At 37.4% G+C, this 18,240-nt stretch overlaps 1 protein-coding gene across 2 annotated transcripts in view; it reads left to right on the top strand.

Moving 5' to 3' along the window:
* ntm (neurotrimin) overlaps positions 1-17,408 on the top strand; it is a 483,521-nt gene extending 466,113 nt beyond the window's left edge. For both annotated transcript variants that reach the window (XM_080866697.1, XM_080866696.1), the window contains 5 exons: positions 4,174-4,302; positions 8,224-8,344; positions 8,628-8,779; positions 11,361-11,396; positions 14,785-17,408. In XM_080866697.1, the coding sequence (XP_080722823.1) occupies positions 4,174-4,302; positions 8,224-8,344; positions 8,628-8,779; positions 11,361-11,396; positions 14,785-14,885 (539 nt within the window). In that variant the 3' untranslated portion in view covers positions 14,886-17,408. The remainder of the gene's footprint in view (positions 1-4,173; positions 4,303-8,223; positions 8,345-8,627; positions 8,780-11,360; positions 11,397-14,784) is intronic.
* Positions 17,409-18,240: the final 832 nt, after the last annotated feature.

Genomic DNA, 18,240 nt, shown 5'->3' with positions numbered 1-18,240 from the left:
TCACCAGTTTGACAGAACTAGCATAGAGACAGACAACCATTTATACTCACGTTCACGCCTACAGCCAAATTAGCCTGTTCACCGGTTAAACCACAGCCTGGTGGTTTGGTCTAGAACCAAACACATCTTCATTTAGCATCTACGTAGATGATAAAAAATGACAGCTTATATTACCGCATTTAAATTTTTATTAGACTTAATTGGTTTCATTCTTAACACTTTATGATAATTGGTTAGACACTGGACAATAAATTTCATTACAATAGAAGTCCTTCTGAACTAGGGCTGCCACAAACGATTATTTTGATAGTCGACTAGTCACTGATTATTTTTGCGATTAGTCGACTAATCAGATCATCATCCATTGGACGTAAAACGTACAGCTTATTGCACCAGCAGCATCTGCTCTTATATAACTATCATTAGCTTACAGCTTTAAGTGTGTAAGGTCTGTGCTAACTAAAAATAAAGACAAGATGATAGTTTATTAAATTTTAATGAAATTTGCAGATTGTTTCGGTGAAGTTTAATAAACTCCTTGCTATCTAAAATATAACGGGACACCGGAGTAAATTCTGGAGCATCTCACACTTCTGATAATCAGCTGTCTGCTTGACGTTTATTCAGCTGTGTAAAAACTATAACTTTAATCTCAGCCAAACCGATTTACTCAGGAACAAATAAAATACTAAAAAAAGCCAAACAATAACATTGTTAAGTTATCTAAGTGACTTATATATCATGTTTAACCTGAGTAGCGAAAGACGGCGGTGGGTTTGAAAACGATTTGCCGGGAGTCCGGTGTTCTCCCGGCTAGCAATGGAGCTAGTGGGTAACAGACGTCTCCGAAAATGTCGGAGCGCTTTTGAAAATATGTGGTGTCTTGATAAACTGAGCAGGTATTTGAGGTTTACACAGCTACATTCTCGCCTGAAAATATGTTAAAAGTTTATTTTGTGACCCAGAAAGAATAATAAGAGTAATATAAAACTAACTAGCTGCCGCCATTGTTGGAAACTGAGCTGGGCTGCGCTATGAATTCTGGGATACAGTTTCTTCTTCTTCGGGGTTTAACGGCAGCTGGCATCCTTGAACATGCAGTGCTGCCATCTTCTGTTTCAGTCCGTTATTACACTCTTAAATCCTGCTACTTATTCCTGCATCTTTTGTGATCTTACAAAGCTTCAAACGACGCGTCGACTATTAAATCAGTCGTCGACGATTTTGATAGTCGACGTAATCGTGACTAGTCGACTAATCGTGGCAGCCCTATTCTGAACACACTTTAACTATATTTAAGGAGGTAATTCCTTCACTGTTATCTTTTCTTTAAGTTAAATTCAATTTTTATTTATAAAGCACCAAATCATAACAGTTACCTCAAGGTGCTTTACATTGCAAGGTAAAGAACCTACAATAATACAGAGAAAACAGGAAACCCAACAATCAGATGACCTTTTAACAGGGAGAAACCTCCATCAGAATGATGCTTAGGGAGAGGCTATCTGCTGCAACCATTTGGGTGTGAAGCGAGGAAGACAGCACATTACAATCCATGTGCCAACACAGTACCAAGCAGCTACTGAAATCTTTGCTCTCACCAAGGTGGAATAGTTTCTTAATCGTGTTAGATCCTCTTTGGGTATGACTGTAGATGCTGTCTTCCCTTAAAAAGAAAGCAAGAAATCAGAGATGTTTGACTCCCTGGTATAACTCACAAATGTGCACAAAACAGATGGAGTAGAGGCAATGGCATTGCACTAATTTAGAAAATCTTCATTTGGACTCACAAATATATAAATATATAATATAAATAACCCCTCTGAGAAAAACAGGAACACCCCAGGTTTCTTTTCAGCACTTCAGCCAGGCTGATAAATAGTTGGAGCTCTGCTGAGCCAAGAAATTTTCTCACAAACTAAATTTACCCATTAGGGGAAAATTACTCACAACTCCCTCACAGATGTATCATTAAGTATAGCAACTTTTTAACAGCTGATATTTACTTAGACTCTTTCTCTCCTATTAATCTTTCTGAGTTAACTTCAATAATTTATTTTTCTAAAAGATCAGTGTGCCTCCTTGACCCTATTTCAATCAGACTGTTGAAATAAGTCTCACCATTCATTAGTGCTTCAATTTTAAATCTGATCCATCTATCGTTATTAACAGAAGACACACTAGAGTCTCTTAAGAGGGGAGTAATTAAGCCATTACTTGAAAAGACCTTACTTGATCTGTATTAGATAACTATAGTGATTTCAGACCTTTGTTTTATTTCAAAAAATGTTGAACAAGTAGTTATTAGTTTATTTTAAGTTTCACTCAAGTTTCACTCATCTTATGGTGTTGAACAGTGTGCTCATCCCCGTGTTTGTTCTTAGTGCAGCATTCAAAACTGATGACCAATATCTTACTACAGTGTGATTTGAATCATATCTGTCTGATAGATTCCAGTTTGTGTCTTCTTCATGCAGAAAAGTCAGTAATCGAGTTCTACAGAGTTCTGTGCTGGAACCAATTCTATTTATATTATACATGCTTCCACAGCATAATGTTATTAGAAAACACTGCATACCTTTTCTTTGAAATCCAGATGATACCCATCTTAAATTTCCTAGTCCTTAATTCAGGCAAAACATATCCAGTCCAAACATCCTGGACATTGAACATGAAACATGGTGTCTAACCAGATATGTAGTTTAGAGGGCATTACTTTGGCATCCAGTAACACTGATGAATCTTGGAATAATTTCTGGTCAAATATGTCCTTTAGCATGCACATTAAACAAATATGCCTGACTACAGACATATTGCATCATTCAATTTCAGCATCACTCTAAGACAAAATATTTGTCTTTTTTTTAGCAATAGTGTGCAAAAACTGGTAAATGCATTTATAACTTCCAGCATGGACAATTGTAATTTATTTTTGTCAGGGCACTCAAAAAGCTCCCTGAAAAGTCTTCACTTGATCATCTTGATTAACTCACCTCAGTGGAATTTGCAAAGTGGCTTTAACTGACACTGTAGTCTCTATTGGCAAATTCTATTATCCTCTTTTGAGAGAAAGCAGAAAGGGAACAAGAGGAGCATAAATGGAACGGAGTGGAACCCGTACACCTATGTGAGCTCTCTTGATACTCCACATCAGGTGAGTGTGTCACTGTGTGTCAGTGAGGCATTCTATCCTTAACAGCTTTCCCAGGTGCAATTCAATAATGTCCCCAAACCCAGCAAAGTGAATCCATGCACAGTTTATTACTGTCGCCTTCCAGCATCTTGGGAGGAAGCTTGAAGTCAATTATATCTTTTGTTCTTTATGTTGAGTGCTGTATTAAGTGTCTCTGTCAAGCATGTCAAATTGATACAATGAAAAAAAGTGTGGCTGGGATTTTGCCCTCTTCTTATTCTCACATCTCAGTAGTAGTCCCAGTGTGCTTGTACTCTTGAGAGGCACACACAAAAGTACAGAACATGAAAATTCTGACGGATGAGTGATAAAGAGTAGGCACCAAACAAAGCATTAATCACCAAATTCTGTAGCATCCTATGAAAAATGTTAAATCAAGAACTGGTCTTGGTCAAGAATTGGTGCTACAGAGTGCTACAAGAAACATGAGAATAAGACAGACTTGCCATATTTACAAGTGCAGGTTTTGGCACATTGTATTAGAATTTGGCCTGTCACGCCCGATCAGGATCTGTCTTCATTCCTGCTGTTGCCAAAATCCACCCTTTCATTTTTGTCTACATATCCAATTTAGGGTCACAGGGCTAGCAATGAAAGGTGGAGAGGTGGGATACATCCTGGAAAGGTTGCAAGTTTGCTGCAGACAACTATTCACAACTATTCACACTCATATTCACTCCAATAGTTGGAAATGAGCTTCTCTTTTTTTAGCAAAACAAATAGATTTTTTTTCTTTACAATTTTTGTTGCTGTGTATCACATTTAAATGAAGCACAAATCAGTAGACTTAGGTGAATTATAGTTATAGTATACAACTGCAATGATCCATCAGCCCTTGTAATCAATATATTCCTTCTTCCCTTTTAAGGTGGCAGGCACACAGTTGGTGAAAATACTGAACATGGCCACAGCTGTTGACTTGTCACATTATCTCCAAATGACCCTCTTCAATCTCTCTCTCTCTGTGTGATCTTTCACAGGGGATCTGGTGTCAGATGATGAATACTTGGAAATCCCATCTATATCCAGACAGAAAGCAGGAACGTATGAATGCACAGCTGTCAATGATATTGACACAGACGTGCAGACTGTAGACATCACCGTCAACTGTGAGTCGGCTGCTAAATGTTTCAAAAATTCACACAAACGGTACTAAATTGTGCCACTTTTAATGGGACAATGTTGGATGGGTGATCATAGAAAAAATACAGTCTATTCTTGTGAACTGTGTGGATTTTTGTTTCACTATTTCAGTACCTATCAGACTGACATTGATCAAAATTCTGTAATATCTAATATATCCATCTTCTTCCATTTTTGATTCAGGGTTGAGCTGTCATAAATCAAGGGGCAGGGTACACCCTAGACAGTTCACAAATATGTTGCAAGGCTAGAATGTCTGTCTGTCTCTATGTGTTCATAGAGACAGACAGACATTCTAGCAACTTACAATCCAGTTTCTTCAGCACATTCCTTTTCTGTCCAATTTTAGTTATTGGTGACATTGATTCTTTATGATAATGTTTTGTTTGGTTTTGTGATGTCATGTGCACATCGCTTCTACTTTTTTCACCACAATACCTGTATTCTGATGTGTTGTTGGGTCCAGCAGTCATCAAGGACTAATATAGAATAATTTGTATCACTTTCCTGCTGATTTGGATGGAAGAAGATAAAAAAAAGATTTATCCGATACAGCAGCATTAGATAAATAGTAGTATCAGTAATAATCTATTTGAATTTTTCAAATTACCAGTATTTGTTTGAAACTATATTTGACCATTTAACATTTTTACATTTATATTTTCCTTTTCTCGTTCTAGTTTTTTCTCTCTCACCTCCTCGATTTCTACTCTCCTCCTCATCTCCATTTCATCTTCTTCCTCCTCACCTGAAGCCTCACTCCTAAACTGAAGAATATGAAATTGTTTATTTATTTTTGACATTTTCCCAGTTGGTTTATCATGAGCGTATCAGGCATGTGACCCTCCTGTCTCCATACAGCTGACAAACAACATGTTATAAGCTAACATTACCCCAGATAATTTTAGAAACTAGTATCTTAAATCTCTTTAAGTACTTTCTCTTTGATAAAAAGTTTTAATACATTGTCACATCACATTTATTTTTTAAGTGTGAGGATACGCTCATTAGATCCACTTAAAACACATTTTCAGTAACAGAGGCAAAATCAGAAAAATATGAATATCATTAACAATTTACCTGTATGACAGAGTATTAGCGACACAATAAAAAAAAGTACACAATAAGTTTCCGATACGGCATCCGTGGTAGTTTGCCTTCTTGAAACATCAACTGTAATCTCCATATTTTGATTTTTTTTCTTGAAAAAGTATTTCAGCTTTTTTGCTTGTTACCCATCTTGACCCAGATACTCAGACACATACCCAGATACTTGGATCATAAAATTACAGACCCCTGGGCAGAAATGTTTTCTGGGCCCTAGCCGACTTGTTTTGAGGATAAGATTTCTTTCTGCAATAATCAGACATATTGATAGTACACAGAATAGTTTGAAATGCAAAGGCTGTATCTTTGAGAAAAAAGTTATAAACACAACACAACTTTACTAATGTCATGGGTTGCTCTGAGGATCCACTCGCAGGACTCCGGAGTTGTGTTTTAAAAGAGACTGTTTATTTACAAGATCTTCACCAAGTGTATTTACAGACAGTGCGAGGATAGTGCTATATACAAGATGTGAGAGGCAGGGTTCCAGGGCTCCAGGGAAAACAGGGGAATCACACACGCGCTCACTACAACCTCTCTCTCCGCTAGTGACCAGTCACTCCTTCCACACTCCACACAGGGAAACATGGGGACGGGTCCGGGGAATCTAGAACACAGAGACACATGTTAACTTTCTGAGACGGAGGCACGGGAAACTTGGGCTCGACATGTACTGACTAGAGTCTTCACAACAATCCAGTGTTGAAAAGCTGACCTCCTCCCTCTAAAATACCAGTTGGTCTGATGAGGCCCAGGTGTTCCCAATCCAGGAAGGCGTGGGCCGAGGGCGTGAACCCACCATGATTTCAGCCCTGGCAAAACAGGAGAGAGAGGGAGAGAGGGGGAGAGAGAGATAGAAAAGGAGAGCCAGGAGTGGGGAGATTATGATCAGTGCCTTGCCGATCCCGCAGGTCGTGACAGCTAAATCCTCTAAAGTAACTTACATTAAATTAAAAAGGATGAAAATACTGTTTAATTAAAGTTTTTGCATGCACACCTGTTATCATCTTACTCCCTCATTCTCTCTCTCTGTCTGTCTGTTTTCCTTATGATCTTCTCATCTTTTACCTCCTTTCAACAATTCTTGCCATTGCCACAGTCTTGCTCCCAGATGAATGTTGAAGAAATAACAGAAATATTTCCTGTAAACTTGCTTTTTGGGTTATGAGGAAAGCCTGGCTTCTTCATTTAGAGCCATTCAAACCTTTGGGTCATAGATTTACCTTAATTGTGAGCTGCTAACCACAAGATTAGCTTGCATGGCAGTGGCATCTACTAGCTAGTTGACTTAGGGAGAGATCACAATGTAGATGAAAAAGGGAGAGATAGAATCTAGACTACTGTATTTAAATAAAGACTACTGTATTTGGCCAATTTTTATAATAAAAAATATCATATCTACTTTTTGATAATTTGTGGTTTAAGATTGCATGCCCATAATGCCCACTGGACAATCTGGCCCAGAAAATACTGATAAGCATCCAAACTTTTGTAGGGCTTCAGATCTCGTATAATTGATTTGCTGGTGATAACATAATTATATAAATCATGTAGAGGGACAGTGCCAGATTTGCACAGCATCAGTAAACACACTGAAGAAGTTCAGTAAACATCCATCTTTAGCCCCAGTTTGCCCAATTTATGCACATTATGAGCAATATGCTCCCCATGAATGTGTTTTATTTCCTCTGAGACAGTATATATACTTTTGTTTACTATACTATAGTTGCCATAGTTTGCTTCAGCTACATAATGTATAATGTTACTTCACGTGTCATGATAAATAACATGTCTGCACACCTCAAAACTTTCTCTAATCATAAAAGCTTTTCCATCTGCAGAACAACTACCCAGAACTACTGATTTGGTTGGAGTTTTTTTATGATCACATTATGATTTCTGACTCGGTTATAAGTTGAAGCCTGTGACCTTTATCTACAGGATTTTATTTATTATTACTACTACTACATGATTGGCTGACTGGGGTTAGGGTTAGGGTTAGAGGTATGTGTTCTGGAAGTATGCGCTATTTTAAATGAAAGATACGTTCAAATTAGAACTACTTTGTTATTAAATTAACCTATATCTAATAATAGTCTAATGCATGTAGCATGGTTAATTTACCTTTTTCTGTTTAATTGTGGGTAAATTAGCTGATTTTCAGGAAATTAATCTGCAACCTTAATCATTGGTTCATTTGTCAAACCTAAATACCAAATGCTATATAAATCATTAGCACTTAGTAATAATGATTGATGTTGCTTTTTGGCCTATTTGACAAAAAACTGATTTTGTGGCATTGAATTATACTTTATTATCACAAGTGGCATTTTCATTGTTTTCCTTTATTTTTGCAGTACAAGTTATTATTCATATTGTCTGTGTGTAGTTATCATTTTTAGTTACCACAGAGAGCCCTGAAATCAAAGCAAGTTTGAAAGGCCCATGAGCAGTAGCTGACTACTTGGGCACAGTTGCCTATATTTTGGACATACAGCTAACAACTATTATTTATATTATAATATCTCTATGATACAGAGGTAAGAAATTGATCATTAAAACCTGAACAGTTATTTTCTTCACATCATACTCTAACACTATGCAGTTTCAACACTGTACTAAGTATTATGTATAATTTGAATGATATTATCTGTTCACTTGTAGTTGTGGCATAGAGTCAAGACAGGAAAATGCCATGACCTCTGTCTCCTGCTTATCAATGCTTGTGCTGCCGTTTACTCCCACACACAACATCCCTGTGTGTTTCTGTCTGGTTGTAGATGCTCCAGCTGTGTCAGAGGGCAGAGATGTTGGAGTGACACTGGGCCAGAGAGGAGTGCTGGAGTGTGAGGCTGATGCAGTGCCTGAGGCAGATTTTGAATGGTACAAAGATAACAGAAGGTAATTGGTCTTACATTTGCATTTTAAATAGGCAAATTAAAGGTATGTGAATATGTGCGTGTGCCTTTGTGTGTGTGTGTGTGTGTGTGTGTGTGTGTGTGTGTGTGTGTGTGTGTGTGTGTGTGTGTGTGTGTGTGCACACAAGTTACTGATGGTTAATGATTTGCTGTGAAATTTATAGTCCCAATACTATCTAAACTGATTTTTTTTTTTTAAAAGTGTGGGAAAAAAAAGTCAAAAAGAAAACATGAATGATATGATTTGATATTTTTCACTCATTTAGGATCTTTAATGACTTTGATGGTATGGAGATTGTCAGTACTGGATTAGGATCAAAGCTGACCTTCTTTAATGTGTCTGATGGAGATTATGGCAACTACACCTGTGTTGCCATCAACACACTTGGGAGTTCAAATACAAGCTTCCTTCTGTTTGGTAAGTACATTTATGATACTTGACAACAGGAACTATAACTAAGATTGTGTAATATGTTAGATTTGTACAAACGTTGTTGTATGCAGTCATTTTATTTTGATGTTTAGTTGCTGCATTCGACCGTGTCCCTAGGGGTGTCCTGTGAGAGGTGCTACGGGAGGATGGGGTGTCTAGTCCATTGCTACGGGCCATTCGATCCCTATACAACCATTGCAAGAGCTTGGTTCACATTGCCGGCAATAAGTCGGATTCGTTGCCGGTGGGTAATGGGCTCTGCCAGGGCTGGCCTTTGTCACCGATTCTGTTCATAATTTTTATGGACAGGATTTCTAGGCGCAGCCAAGTGGCGGAGGGCTTTCACTTAGGTGGCCTCAGAATCTCATCTCTGCTTTTCGCAGATGATGTGGTTCTGTTGGCTTCATCGGGTGATGGCCTCCAGCTCGCACTGGAATGAGGATTAGCACATCCAAATCTGAGGCCATGGTTCTCAGCCGGAAAAGGGTGGAGTGCCCACTCCGGGTCGGGGATTAGTTCCTGCCCCAAGTGGAGGAGTTCAAGTATCTTGGGGTCTTGTTCGCGATTGATGGGAGAAGGGAGCCGGAGATCGACAGGCGGATTACTGATGCGGACGCTGCACCGGTCCGTCGTGGAGAAGAGAGAGCTGAGTGTAAAAACGAAGCTCTCAATTTACCGGTCGATCTACATCCTTACCCTCACCTATGGCCACAAGCTGTGGGTACTGACCAAAAGAACAAATGAGCTTCGTCCGAAGGTTGGCTGGCCTCTCCTTTAGAGATAAGGTGAGAAGTTCAGCCATCCGGGAGGGGCTCAGAGTAGAGCCGCTGCTCCTCCAAATCGAAAGGAGCCAGCTGAGGTGGTTCGGGCATCTGACAAGGATGCCTCCTGGGCGCCTCCTGGGTGACGTGTTCCAGGTATGTCCCACCGGGAGGAGGCCCCGGGGCAGACCCAGGACATGCTGGAGAGATTATATCTCTCGGCTGGCCTGGGAATGCCTTGGTGTTCCCCCGGATAAGCTAGAGGAGGTGGCTGGGGAGAGGGAGGTCTGGGCTTCTCTGCTTAGGCTGCTGCCCCTGCGACCCAGCCCCGGATAAAGCGGAAGAAGATGGATGGATGGATAGTTGCTGCTAATCAGGTCACTCTTGCAGTGGTCCTCATTATCACTAAGCTGGGTCTTTAATCACTGTCACATGTAGTGACCAGAATTGCACTCTACAGCCCAAGATGGTACTTGTTGTGCTGCTGTGGAGCCTCTCAAACCAGAACCTGCAGCCAGTGGAGAATTTTTTATGTACTGTACATTGAGCTCACCAAGGCTGCAAAGCAGAATAAGTCACCGAATACAGTCCAAGACGGTTTCATTAACCAAGTACTACCCTGGGTGCATGTCTTTAACTTCACTATCTCCACTGTTCTGTCCTCTGTGAAGTTATAAATCTCACCAGAAAAATTTGAGAAGTGGAGAGTTGCATCTTATTTTGAAAATGTATTGGATTCACTGTGCTGTTCCTGTGTCTGACATCATGTCCTCTTCATCTGCTCTGCTTATTTAATATGGCTTCCATCAAAAATAAGGCCAAAATATAGTCAGTGAGTGAATAGCCACTTCTGGGACTAGACTGATAAACGTTTTGTTGGCATGTTTAAGTCTATTTTTTGGCTAAAGTTCTAATTTGTATAATTTGTTAGATCCCAGGTTAGGCTTTGTTTGTTTGTTTTGTCATGATAATATATGTGTAATATTATACAGCAAATTAAGGGGACTGCTGAGCATACACCCTCGTGTGCACAATCATGGCTTATTTGTGTGTGTGGCTCCTGAGTTCTCTGCTCACACACAAGGAAAATAATTAGAATAGAATAGAATAATCCTTTAATTGTCCCACAAGGGGAAATTTGGTTGTAACAGCAGCCAAAAAGACACATATACAAACAAACAGTACACTGGACACGGAACAGAAACATACACAATTTTTCTTACATATTTACATTAAGGACAGTGGTTACTATATACAGAGAGTACTGTACAGTTATTAAATTAAATAAAAATAACTACAGGTAAGAGGCAAACCAGGTTGTAGTGCGAATTGCGTGGTAATAAATACCTGTGCGATACATATAAGTCTATAGAACTCTTGGAAATCAGTTAAGCCTGTGTCAAGCCTGTGTGAGCTTTAAATACACTGTTCTCATGTAAGCATTAAAATTCTTTCTGAAATCATACTGCCATGTCTGAATAAAGCCTTAAAAATTATTTATATGACAGACGGCCATTCAAATAATAATAAAAAAAACCCTTACACATCTGATGGAAGGTCCTTGTTACATATTGCATTGTTAAAGGGTCTTTATTTGGAGAGTGCACAGATGTTTGCTGTTCTTAAAATTTTGATAAAATTACTTTATTTGTGGTACTTAAGACAAAGCATTTTGCCTTTAGGGCCCCACCGTTGCTTTTATGCGTTGCTGCTGTTTTGTCAGTTGAACTACCTGAAACTGATATCATTATGTTGCTTTTCTGTTTCTGACACGTTGCTCTGTTCAATTTGTTTCCCTGGTGTAGTGGTAATTGAACCCACTAGCTCAACACTTTTGCAAGGTTAGTATTCAACACCAGCATGAACGTCAGCTGTCGAGGATCAATAGTATTAATTGCATGCTGGAGCCTGTGGAACATTGCCATTTTCACAATTGTAAGTTAGGCTGCATTAGAATTTCAGAGACGATGAGTCTCTGCTACATTTGAAAAAAAGTGAAATCATTTGTCTTGGCTTTTTGAACCAGTCAAAATTGCACTTTAACCCTCTGTGGTTTTATTGAATTGACATGTTAGAGTTCTTGTGTGGTATGCAGGATCTCTGAGGACGGTGAGCAGCAAAGGAAAGTGACATATGCAAATCTGTGAAAATGGTCAATGAAGTCTGTTTCATTAACTGTGTTTCATCTTTTTCTTCTCAAACCTAACTGCCTCTCTGTGTGACATCGGCTTCATTTTGATTCTTTGCATGTGCTTTTCCTAATGTAAGTATTTATCATGTTTGTTTGTTCTTCTGTGATCCATTGTACCAATATTTGCTGCATTTCAACTGTACATGCTACAGAAGAAAACCAAACAAAATTGCAAATTTCTTGTGTGAATCTGTGCACATTTTGAGGTCCAGCACTTTAACGTGTGAAACTGCAGAGATAAACACCACACCTACTTTGCCATTTGATTTGTCCTTGTGACTGCAACCAGCAGTCCATTCACATAACAGAATTGTATTAATGACTTTGATTTGGACTATGACTATGAGTGATTTTCATTATTCTAATTATCAGTAGAGAGGATTAGGAATAATCCACTGTGGAAGGATAATTGGATACATGCCCCCAAAGGAAACTTGTGGAAAGCCAAGGGAAATGAGTAGTCATTGTTTTACCAATTTCAATGTAAAAATGATCCAAAATCCTTTTATAATACACTCATTTAGAACTTGCCTCATCCCCAAAAAGGGCATGATGAAAATATTACATGCTTTTATTCATAGAATGCATCATGCAATACTTTGGTAATTTTAGCAATGTGTTAAAAATATCAGTGCTGGAATACTGCATTTCAATTTGAATAAGTGTTTTAAATCACTTCTCAATCCTAAGAATGTCCTTGAAAAAACAACCTTGCTGAGCACGGTTCATTTTTATCCTACTAAACCTTTGAGCAGTTCATGTCATCTTGAAGAGTTTTCCTTTAAATATAGTTTTTTGACAGTGTTGTTACTTCCTCACTGAGATTACTTCCTTACTCTGCTTCTCTTTGTTCATCTTTCACTATCATCCAAACTTCATAACACTATTCACTGTTATGTGCTAAATAAATCAGATCCAAAGATGAATGATGATGATTAATTTACAGTTGCTACTTACAACAAATACAGGAAAAGAATGCATCGTAAGTGATGTTCAAAAACAAATTACAAACACAGTTTAACAAAAAAACAAACTGTAATAGAAACCTGAGGTACTTTAAAGTAGGATCCATGGCATATATCACTTGCTTTAACTTAAAACTTCAGCCAGCATGACTTTTTAACACCAGCAAGATGGACATTTTGACCCTCTGGCATTTTCAAAATCCTGTAACTCTATTAACCCTTTAAGGCCGGTCGGAGCGGGCACGTTCTGTTTTGCGTAACTATTTTTAAATCCCTGTAGAACCGGAACCGCGTAAGCTAGCGCAATAATTTTTTTTGCATATGAAACCTGACCTGAAAATTGTATAAAAAGCGCTTGCAGGAACAAAAACATAAAATAAAACTATGAAGACACTCAAAATAAATTTCCTGTTGTTGTAAACTATTTTTTGCAACTTTTTTGTATTTAAAGTTTTCAGGGATAAGCCTCTTAAATTTAAAGTAGAAATATATGTAAAAAAAAAACAAAAACGATTTTCTATTTTTTTGTAGTTTATTGCACTTTTTTTCAATTAATGCAGTTACTATGGACTTAATGCATACATATTATTAAAATATGGGCTATAACAGTTGTATTGATGTATAGATACTTGAAATGCTCCCAAAAATGGCACTGCAGCATGTAAAAATATAAAGTAAGCTCTGGCGGACTTGGTTCTATGGCAGGTCTTAAAGGGTTAAAATAAAACCTGATCGTCTCAAATTTCATGACTTTTTTTTTAAAAAAAAAAAGGGGATTATTTATCAAATTTGGAATTTTGGAATGTTTGAGATCAAAAGAAAAACAAAATGTCCACTTTTACCTAGAACCCACCTTTGACTGTTATAACATCAGCCAAAAGCTAGTTATATGTGACTGATAAATAAATATATAGGTGACTGTAGTTAGATTAAAAAAAACAAAAAGAATGATTACTACAGGCTGAGTATGGGATTTTGAGCAGAAGCAGGGGGAGTGCGTAACTGAAAGCATGGAGAAGTGACAGGTTGCTTTCTCTTCTGAGCAGCATAGGAATTCATACCTAACGTGAACAGAGTCTAGACTGTGGAGAACTAATCCAAACAAATGAATAGTGAAATCCAGAGCACATCAGTAAAACAGGTTTTAGACCTGACCCGGACAGCTGGGGAGGTGAAGCTGCAGATTGAGAATTGGGGAGCAGTGTGAACACTGAATGGGAGGCTGCACTTTGGTGATTTTGAGGCAGATGTAAAAATGGACGCGATGATCAACTTGGACATTACTACTTTTACAATAATAATTTAAAATGCTTTTTTCTCCCCTTTTGTGTAGCCTGCGTTGAGATCAATTTTAAAATGTAAACAATCAACTGAGGGGTCAAAATCACTCCTCCTGGCAGTTACAGTGTTAATTACTGTGTTCCCAGATTCTCGCTATGCAAATATCCTGCATTTCTTTTTCCTAACTCTAAACCTTAAAAAATCTTATGTTTTGTGGCGAAACAAAAGAAGGTATAGATAATACAGTTAGTCACTTTTTCAGGCTCTTGGTTTAAGTCATTGTTAACTTTATCAGTATTAAAACATAATTGTTGCCATACAGTCTGTGGGTGTGCATTGTCAAACAACAAAGCACATTCTCAATTTCCGTCAACTGAATGTGTACTGAATTTTTGCTGATATATTAACCATTGACATTTTGTTTCTTGTTATGAATGCAAAACTGTTTGCAAGATAACCCAGGGGAACATACCATCAAAGACACAACCAGGTGTCCCTAAAATTGAACTCTAATATATTGTAGCAAAAACTTCTGCATCAAAATTGCAGTACTGTGACCTTTAAATTCTGTCTTCATGCCATCTTATTAAGATGACATACAAACCATAATAATTGTTACAGGTCTTATTACTCTTTAAGTTGTTGTTTAAAAAAAACACAAATATGTTTGTAATGCTGGATGTTTCACAGACGGGAGGTTTTACTTACTTCAAGTACTGACACACCAAAAGAAGAAAACTCCTTAGTGGTGAAACTTACCCAGATGTTTTTCCTCATTCTATCTCCTGTTAGGACCGAGAGCAGTTCAGGATGGCAGCGGCGGTGCAATGAGTGTGCACTCACACAACTGTCTCCTCTTCATTATAATTCTGTCCTTCCTGCTTAGATTTTGAAGATAAATTGAGTTGAACTCCAGTGTTTTGTGTGTGTGTGTACCTGCGTGTGTGTGTGTATGCGTGTGAGTGTGTGTAGGTGTGTGTGCGTGTGTGTGTATGTGTGTGCGTGGGAGTGTGTGTGTGTGCGTTTTTGTTTTTTCCAACTGAAACCATAAACTGATGCACATTAAGTGCATGATTTAATCTGCACTGCATTGATGTTGACCCGCTAAACAAGTATGTCATTGAGGGTCTTTTTTTTTAAGATTTCAAGGATGTAACAAATGTTTCACCTTTTAATTGAATTTTGTTGGATATTTTTCTCTTTGAATCATATTATTCTGGATTTTCTCTTTTTACCTGTGATTCTAAAAAAAAGATTTTTAAAATGGTGTCTCTTATTTTTAAAAAGTGTCTCTTAATCAAATGGATTTGTCTTGAATTTAACCACACTGAATATTCATGTCTATTCCAGGAAACAGCAAATTTACAGCAAATATAAGAAGTGAATTCTAAATACCTCAAAATTAAACTGAAAGAGTCAAACACAAGGTTGGCCTGAGGCTGAAAACCTGGTATTATCATATTTTAATGTATAATAATTATCCTTTCGTCTGGTTGTTGAAAGCAGAATTGTAGTATTTTTGTTTCCACCATTATAGTGATATATTTGCACTTGTGCTATGCTAATCTTTTTAATTATATTTTTTCAATTATGTGTAGTTTTAAATATTTTTAAGAACGGGAAATATGAACTTGTAATTATTTGGGACAAACCCCTTACTTTCATCTCTTTGTCATTTTTTGTTCTTTACTGGTACTGGTTGTATACAAAAATGTTGTCAAGATTATTATAATTATGTTAGACTTTAATATTTACAGATGGAGGGAATGTTAGCTACATTTGTATGGAGTGGACATCTGACTTAAATAATGCAGACCTATTAATGCTATTGATATTTGTTTAATATCATACCATGTATACATGCTCTAGAAATTGTTCCTGTTTATGTTCTAAACCAGCACTGGAGGGTTACAGAACAGTCGTTTTGAGTAGATTAACACAAAATAAACTCTTTCTGCATGTATTTAGACACAAATGACCCAAAGACTATATTTCATAAACTTCCTGTTTTTCAAATCACCAAACAAAGACCCTGATTTTTAAGTATTGTCTTCTCATTAACTTCAGAGTAAACTAGAGGTCTTCATGGGTACAAAAATGTCTGTCTGTGCAAAAATGTACCACAGTGAATTAAAGTGGATTTGCCTATTTTTTTTAATATTGACCCAGAAATAATATAGAAATAACACCTGGGTTAAAAAAAGGTCAGAAAAAATAGGTCAGAAATAAAGACTATATGTAAAACGTGGCATAACTGCAAATGAGCATTTATGCCACTGTGACATAATTGCTCATTTGCAGTCTTAAGAGTTCCTTTTTCATTGACAACCTGAGGAAATTATTCACTACCATACAATAGTAACTAGAAGCATACATTGTTTCATCATTATCTGTAAATTAAACTATAATGCACAAAGTGAAGATCATATTAGACTGAAGCTGTATTGAAAGTAGGAACTGAGACCATAAACTTATAAGAAAAGGGTTGAATTAGCAAACATTTTGCAGTAAAGACTTTCAGACTTCTGTTGATTTGGACTTTATAAATTAAGCAATTATTCTTAGCCTATTAGAATGAAAGCAGATTTAAGGTACTTTTGCTGCCACTTCACGATTTAGACTTATAGGCTAAGACCCATCTTTAGTATTTTGTCCATTATCCAGTCCTATACAGATCTACTGACATGGGTAGACTCATGAAGACCTTTAGAGTAAATGTGTTGTCTTTTGACACGAGTAAAATACAAAATCATTGATACTCTTAAACCAAAATGTACAGTATAGGAGTCAGATTGTGAGATGTTGGTCAGAAGATTTAATAATTTTAGACTTTACTGTAGAGTATGCAAGCCAACTGCAATAACTGAGACTGATTAAAGGTCTCAGCAAATAGGCCACAACAGTTCTTATCACCTGATATATAACTTGCATTAACAGAAAAGACAGAATATATGAGAAAACCTGAAAATCATATGTTTCAATATGGACAAACATCAGTGCAGGCAGAGTGTCACAGGCAGCAAACAATCAGCAGACCTCCTTTACCATATTTCATTGTGAGCATGAGAATTTTATGCAACAATCTGTAACCTCTCACAAAATGACAGGAAGAATTAAAGCTGGTAATTTCTCTCTTTCATATCTCTCAATTTGAAAAGAGATTTGTACCAATTGGCAGACTGTACTTAACATGGGTATGCTTTTTTGTTATTTAGTGACAATAACAAAAAATGTACATCTGGTGTTGAACTACTGGCTTTTGTAATGAAAGGGATTGTTTTAAGACATTGTGCATCCCTTGCAAAATGCTGTTTGTTTTTACTGTCAGTTTCTATCAGAGTTTTGCAATTGAAGGTTTCCATTAACACTGCAACAAACAAAAACAGTGAATTAAAACAAATTACTATGTCTGTTTAATGATGGGAGATGTTGCCTTTCTTATCTTCTGAACGTTCATCACACCTAAAAGGAGGAAAGGGTACACAAAAGCAATGACCTCTGTTCTTTTAATATACATTTTTTGCCCCCTTTCTCAGTCTTTTCCCTCTGGCTTGTGTCAGCACCACTGAGGCCCTAGTCCATCATCCACATTCCCCTACCTCTATCTTTCTTTTCTTTCCATGGTTTTTGGGGATAACAACCTTTTCACTCCTTGGTGTGAAAAGAAGAGCCAACATCCAAATCAGAGAGGCATGAAACGGGTCGTTTTAGAAACTGATCAGGATAATCACGACCTGAATCTGACAGGCTAATCATTGTTTGTTTTCACATATCAGAGAGAGGGAGGGACAGAGCGAGACTGCAGAACATTATTTATCTCTAGCACTCCAATGTTTGGAAATGACATGGTAATTATTCCATCCTGGGTTGAAAGAAGGCACTACCAATCACACGTCTATCCTGCACAGTCATTTTATGACAAGATTCACCACATTTAAGATGGACTCACATCACCTCATAGGGAAGTTTTTGCAGTGATCCATTCAATACTAGATCCATTCAATACTACCTATAAGCAAATGTTTATCATCTAGCCAGATTTTTTAATAGCGCAGCAATAAACACCTGAAAGTCTTATTTCGATTTTCCAGTACATTTGCTGCTGAGTACTTGCTCACACTTAGTAGCACATGTACAGTTTGATCACTATCTCACAAGGTAATCGAAACTGTGAGAATTAAAAATACGACTTTAGAACTCTACAAATTTTTTATATCAAATACACCTGTTTATGAACTTGCAGTAAGA

Source organism: Rhamphochromis sp. 'chilingali', assembly GCF_963969265.1.
Source record: "Rhamphochromis sp. 'chilingali' genome assembly, chromosome: 19".
Taxonomy (NCBI): Eukaryota; Metazoa; Chordata; class Actinopteri; order Cichliformes; family Cichlidae; genus Rhamphochromis; species Rhamphochromis sp. 'chilingali'.
Note: the sequence above shows the minus strand (reverse complement) of the source record. Positions and strands in the feature narration are given on the sequence as shown.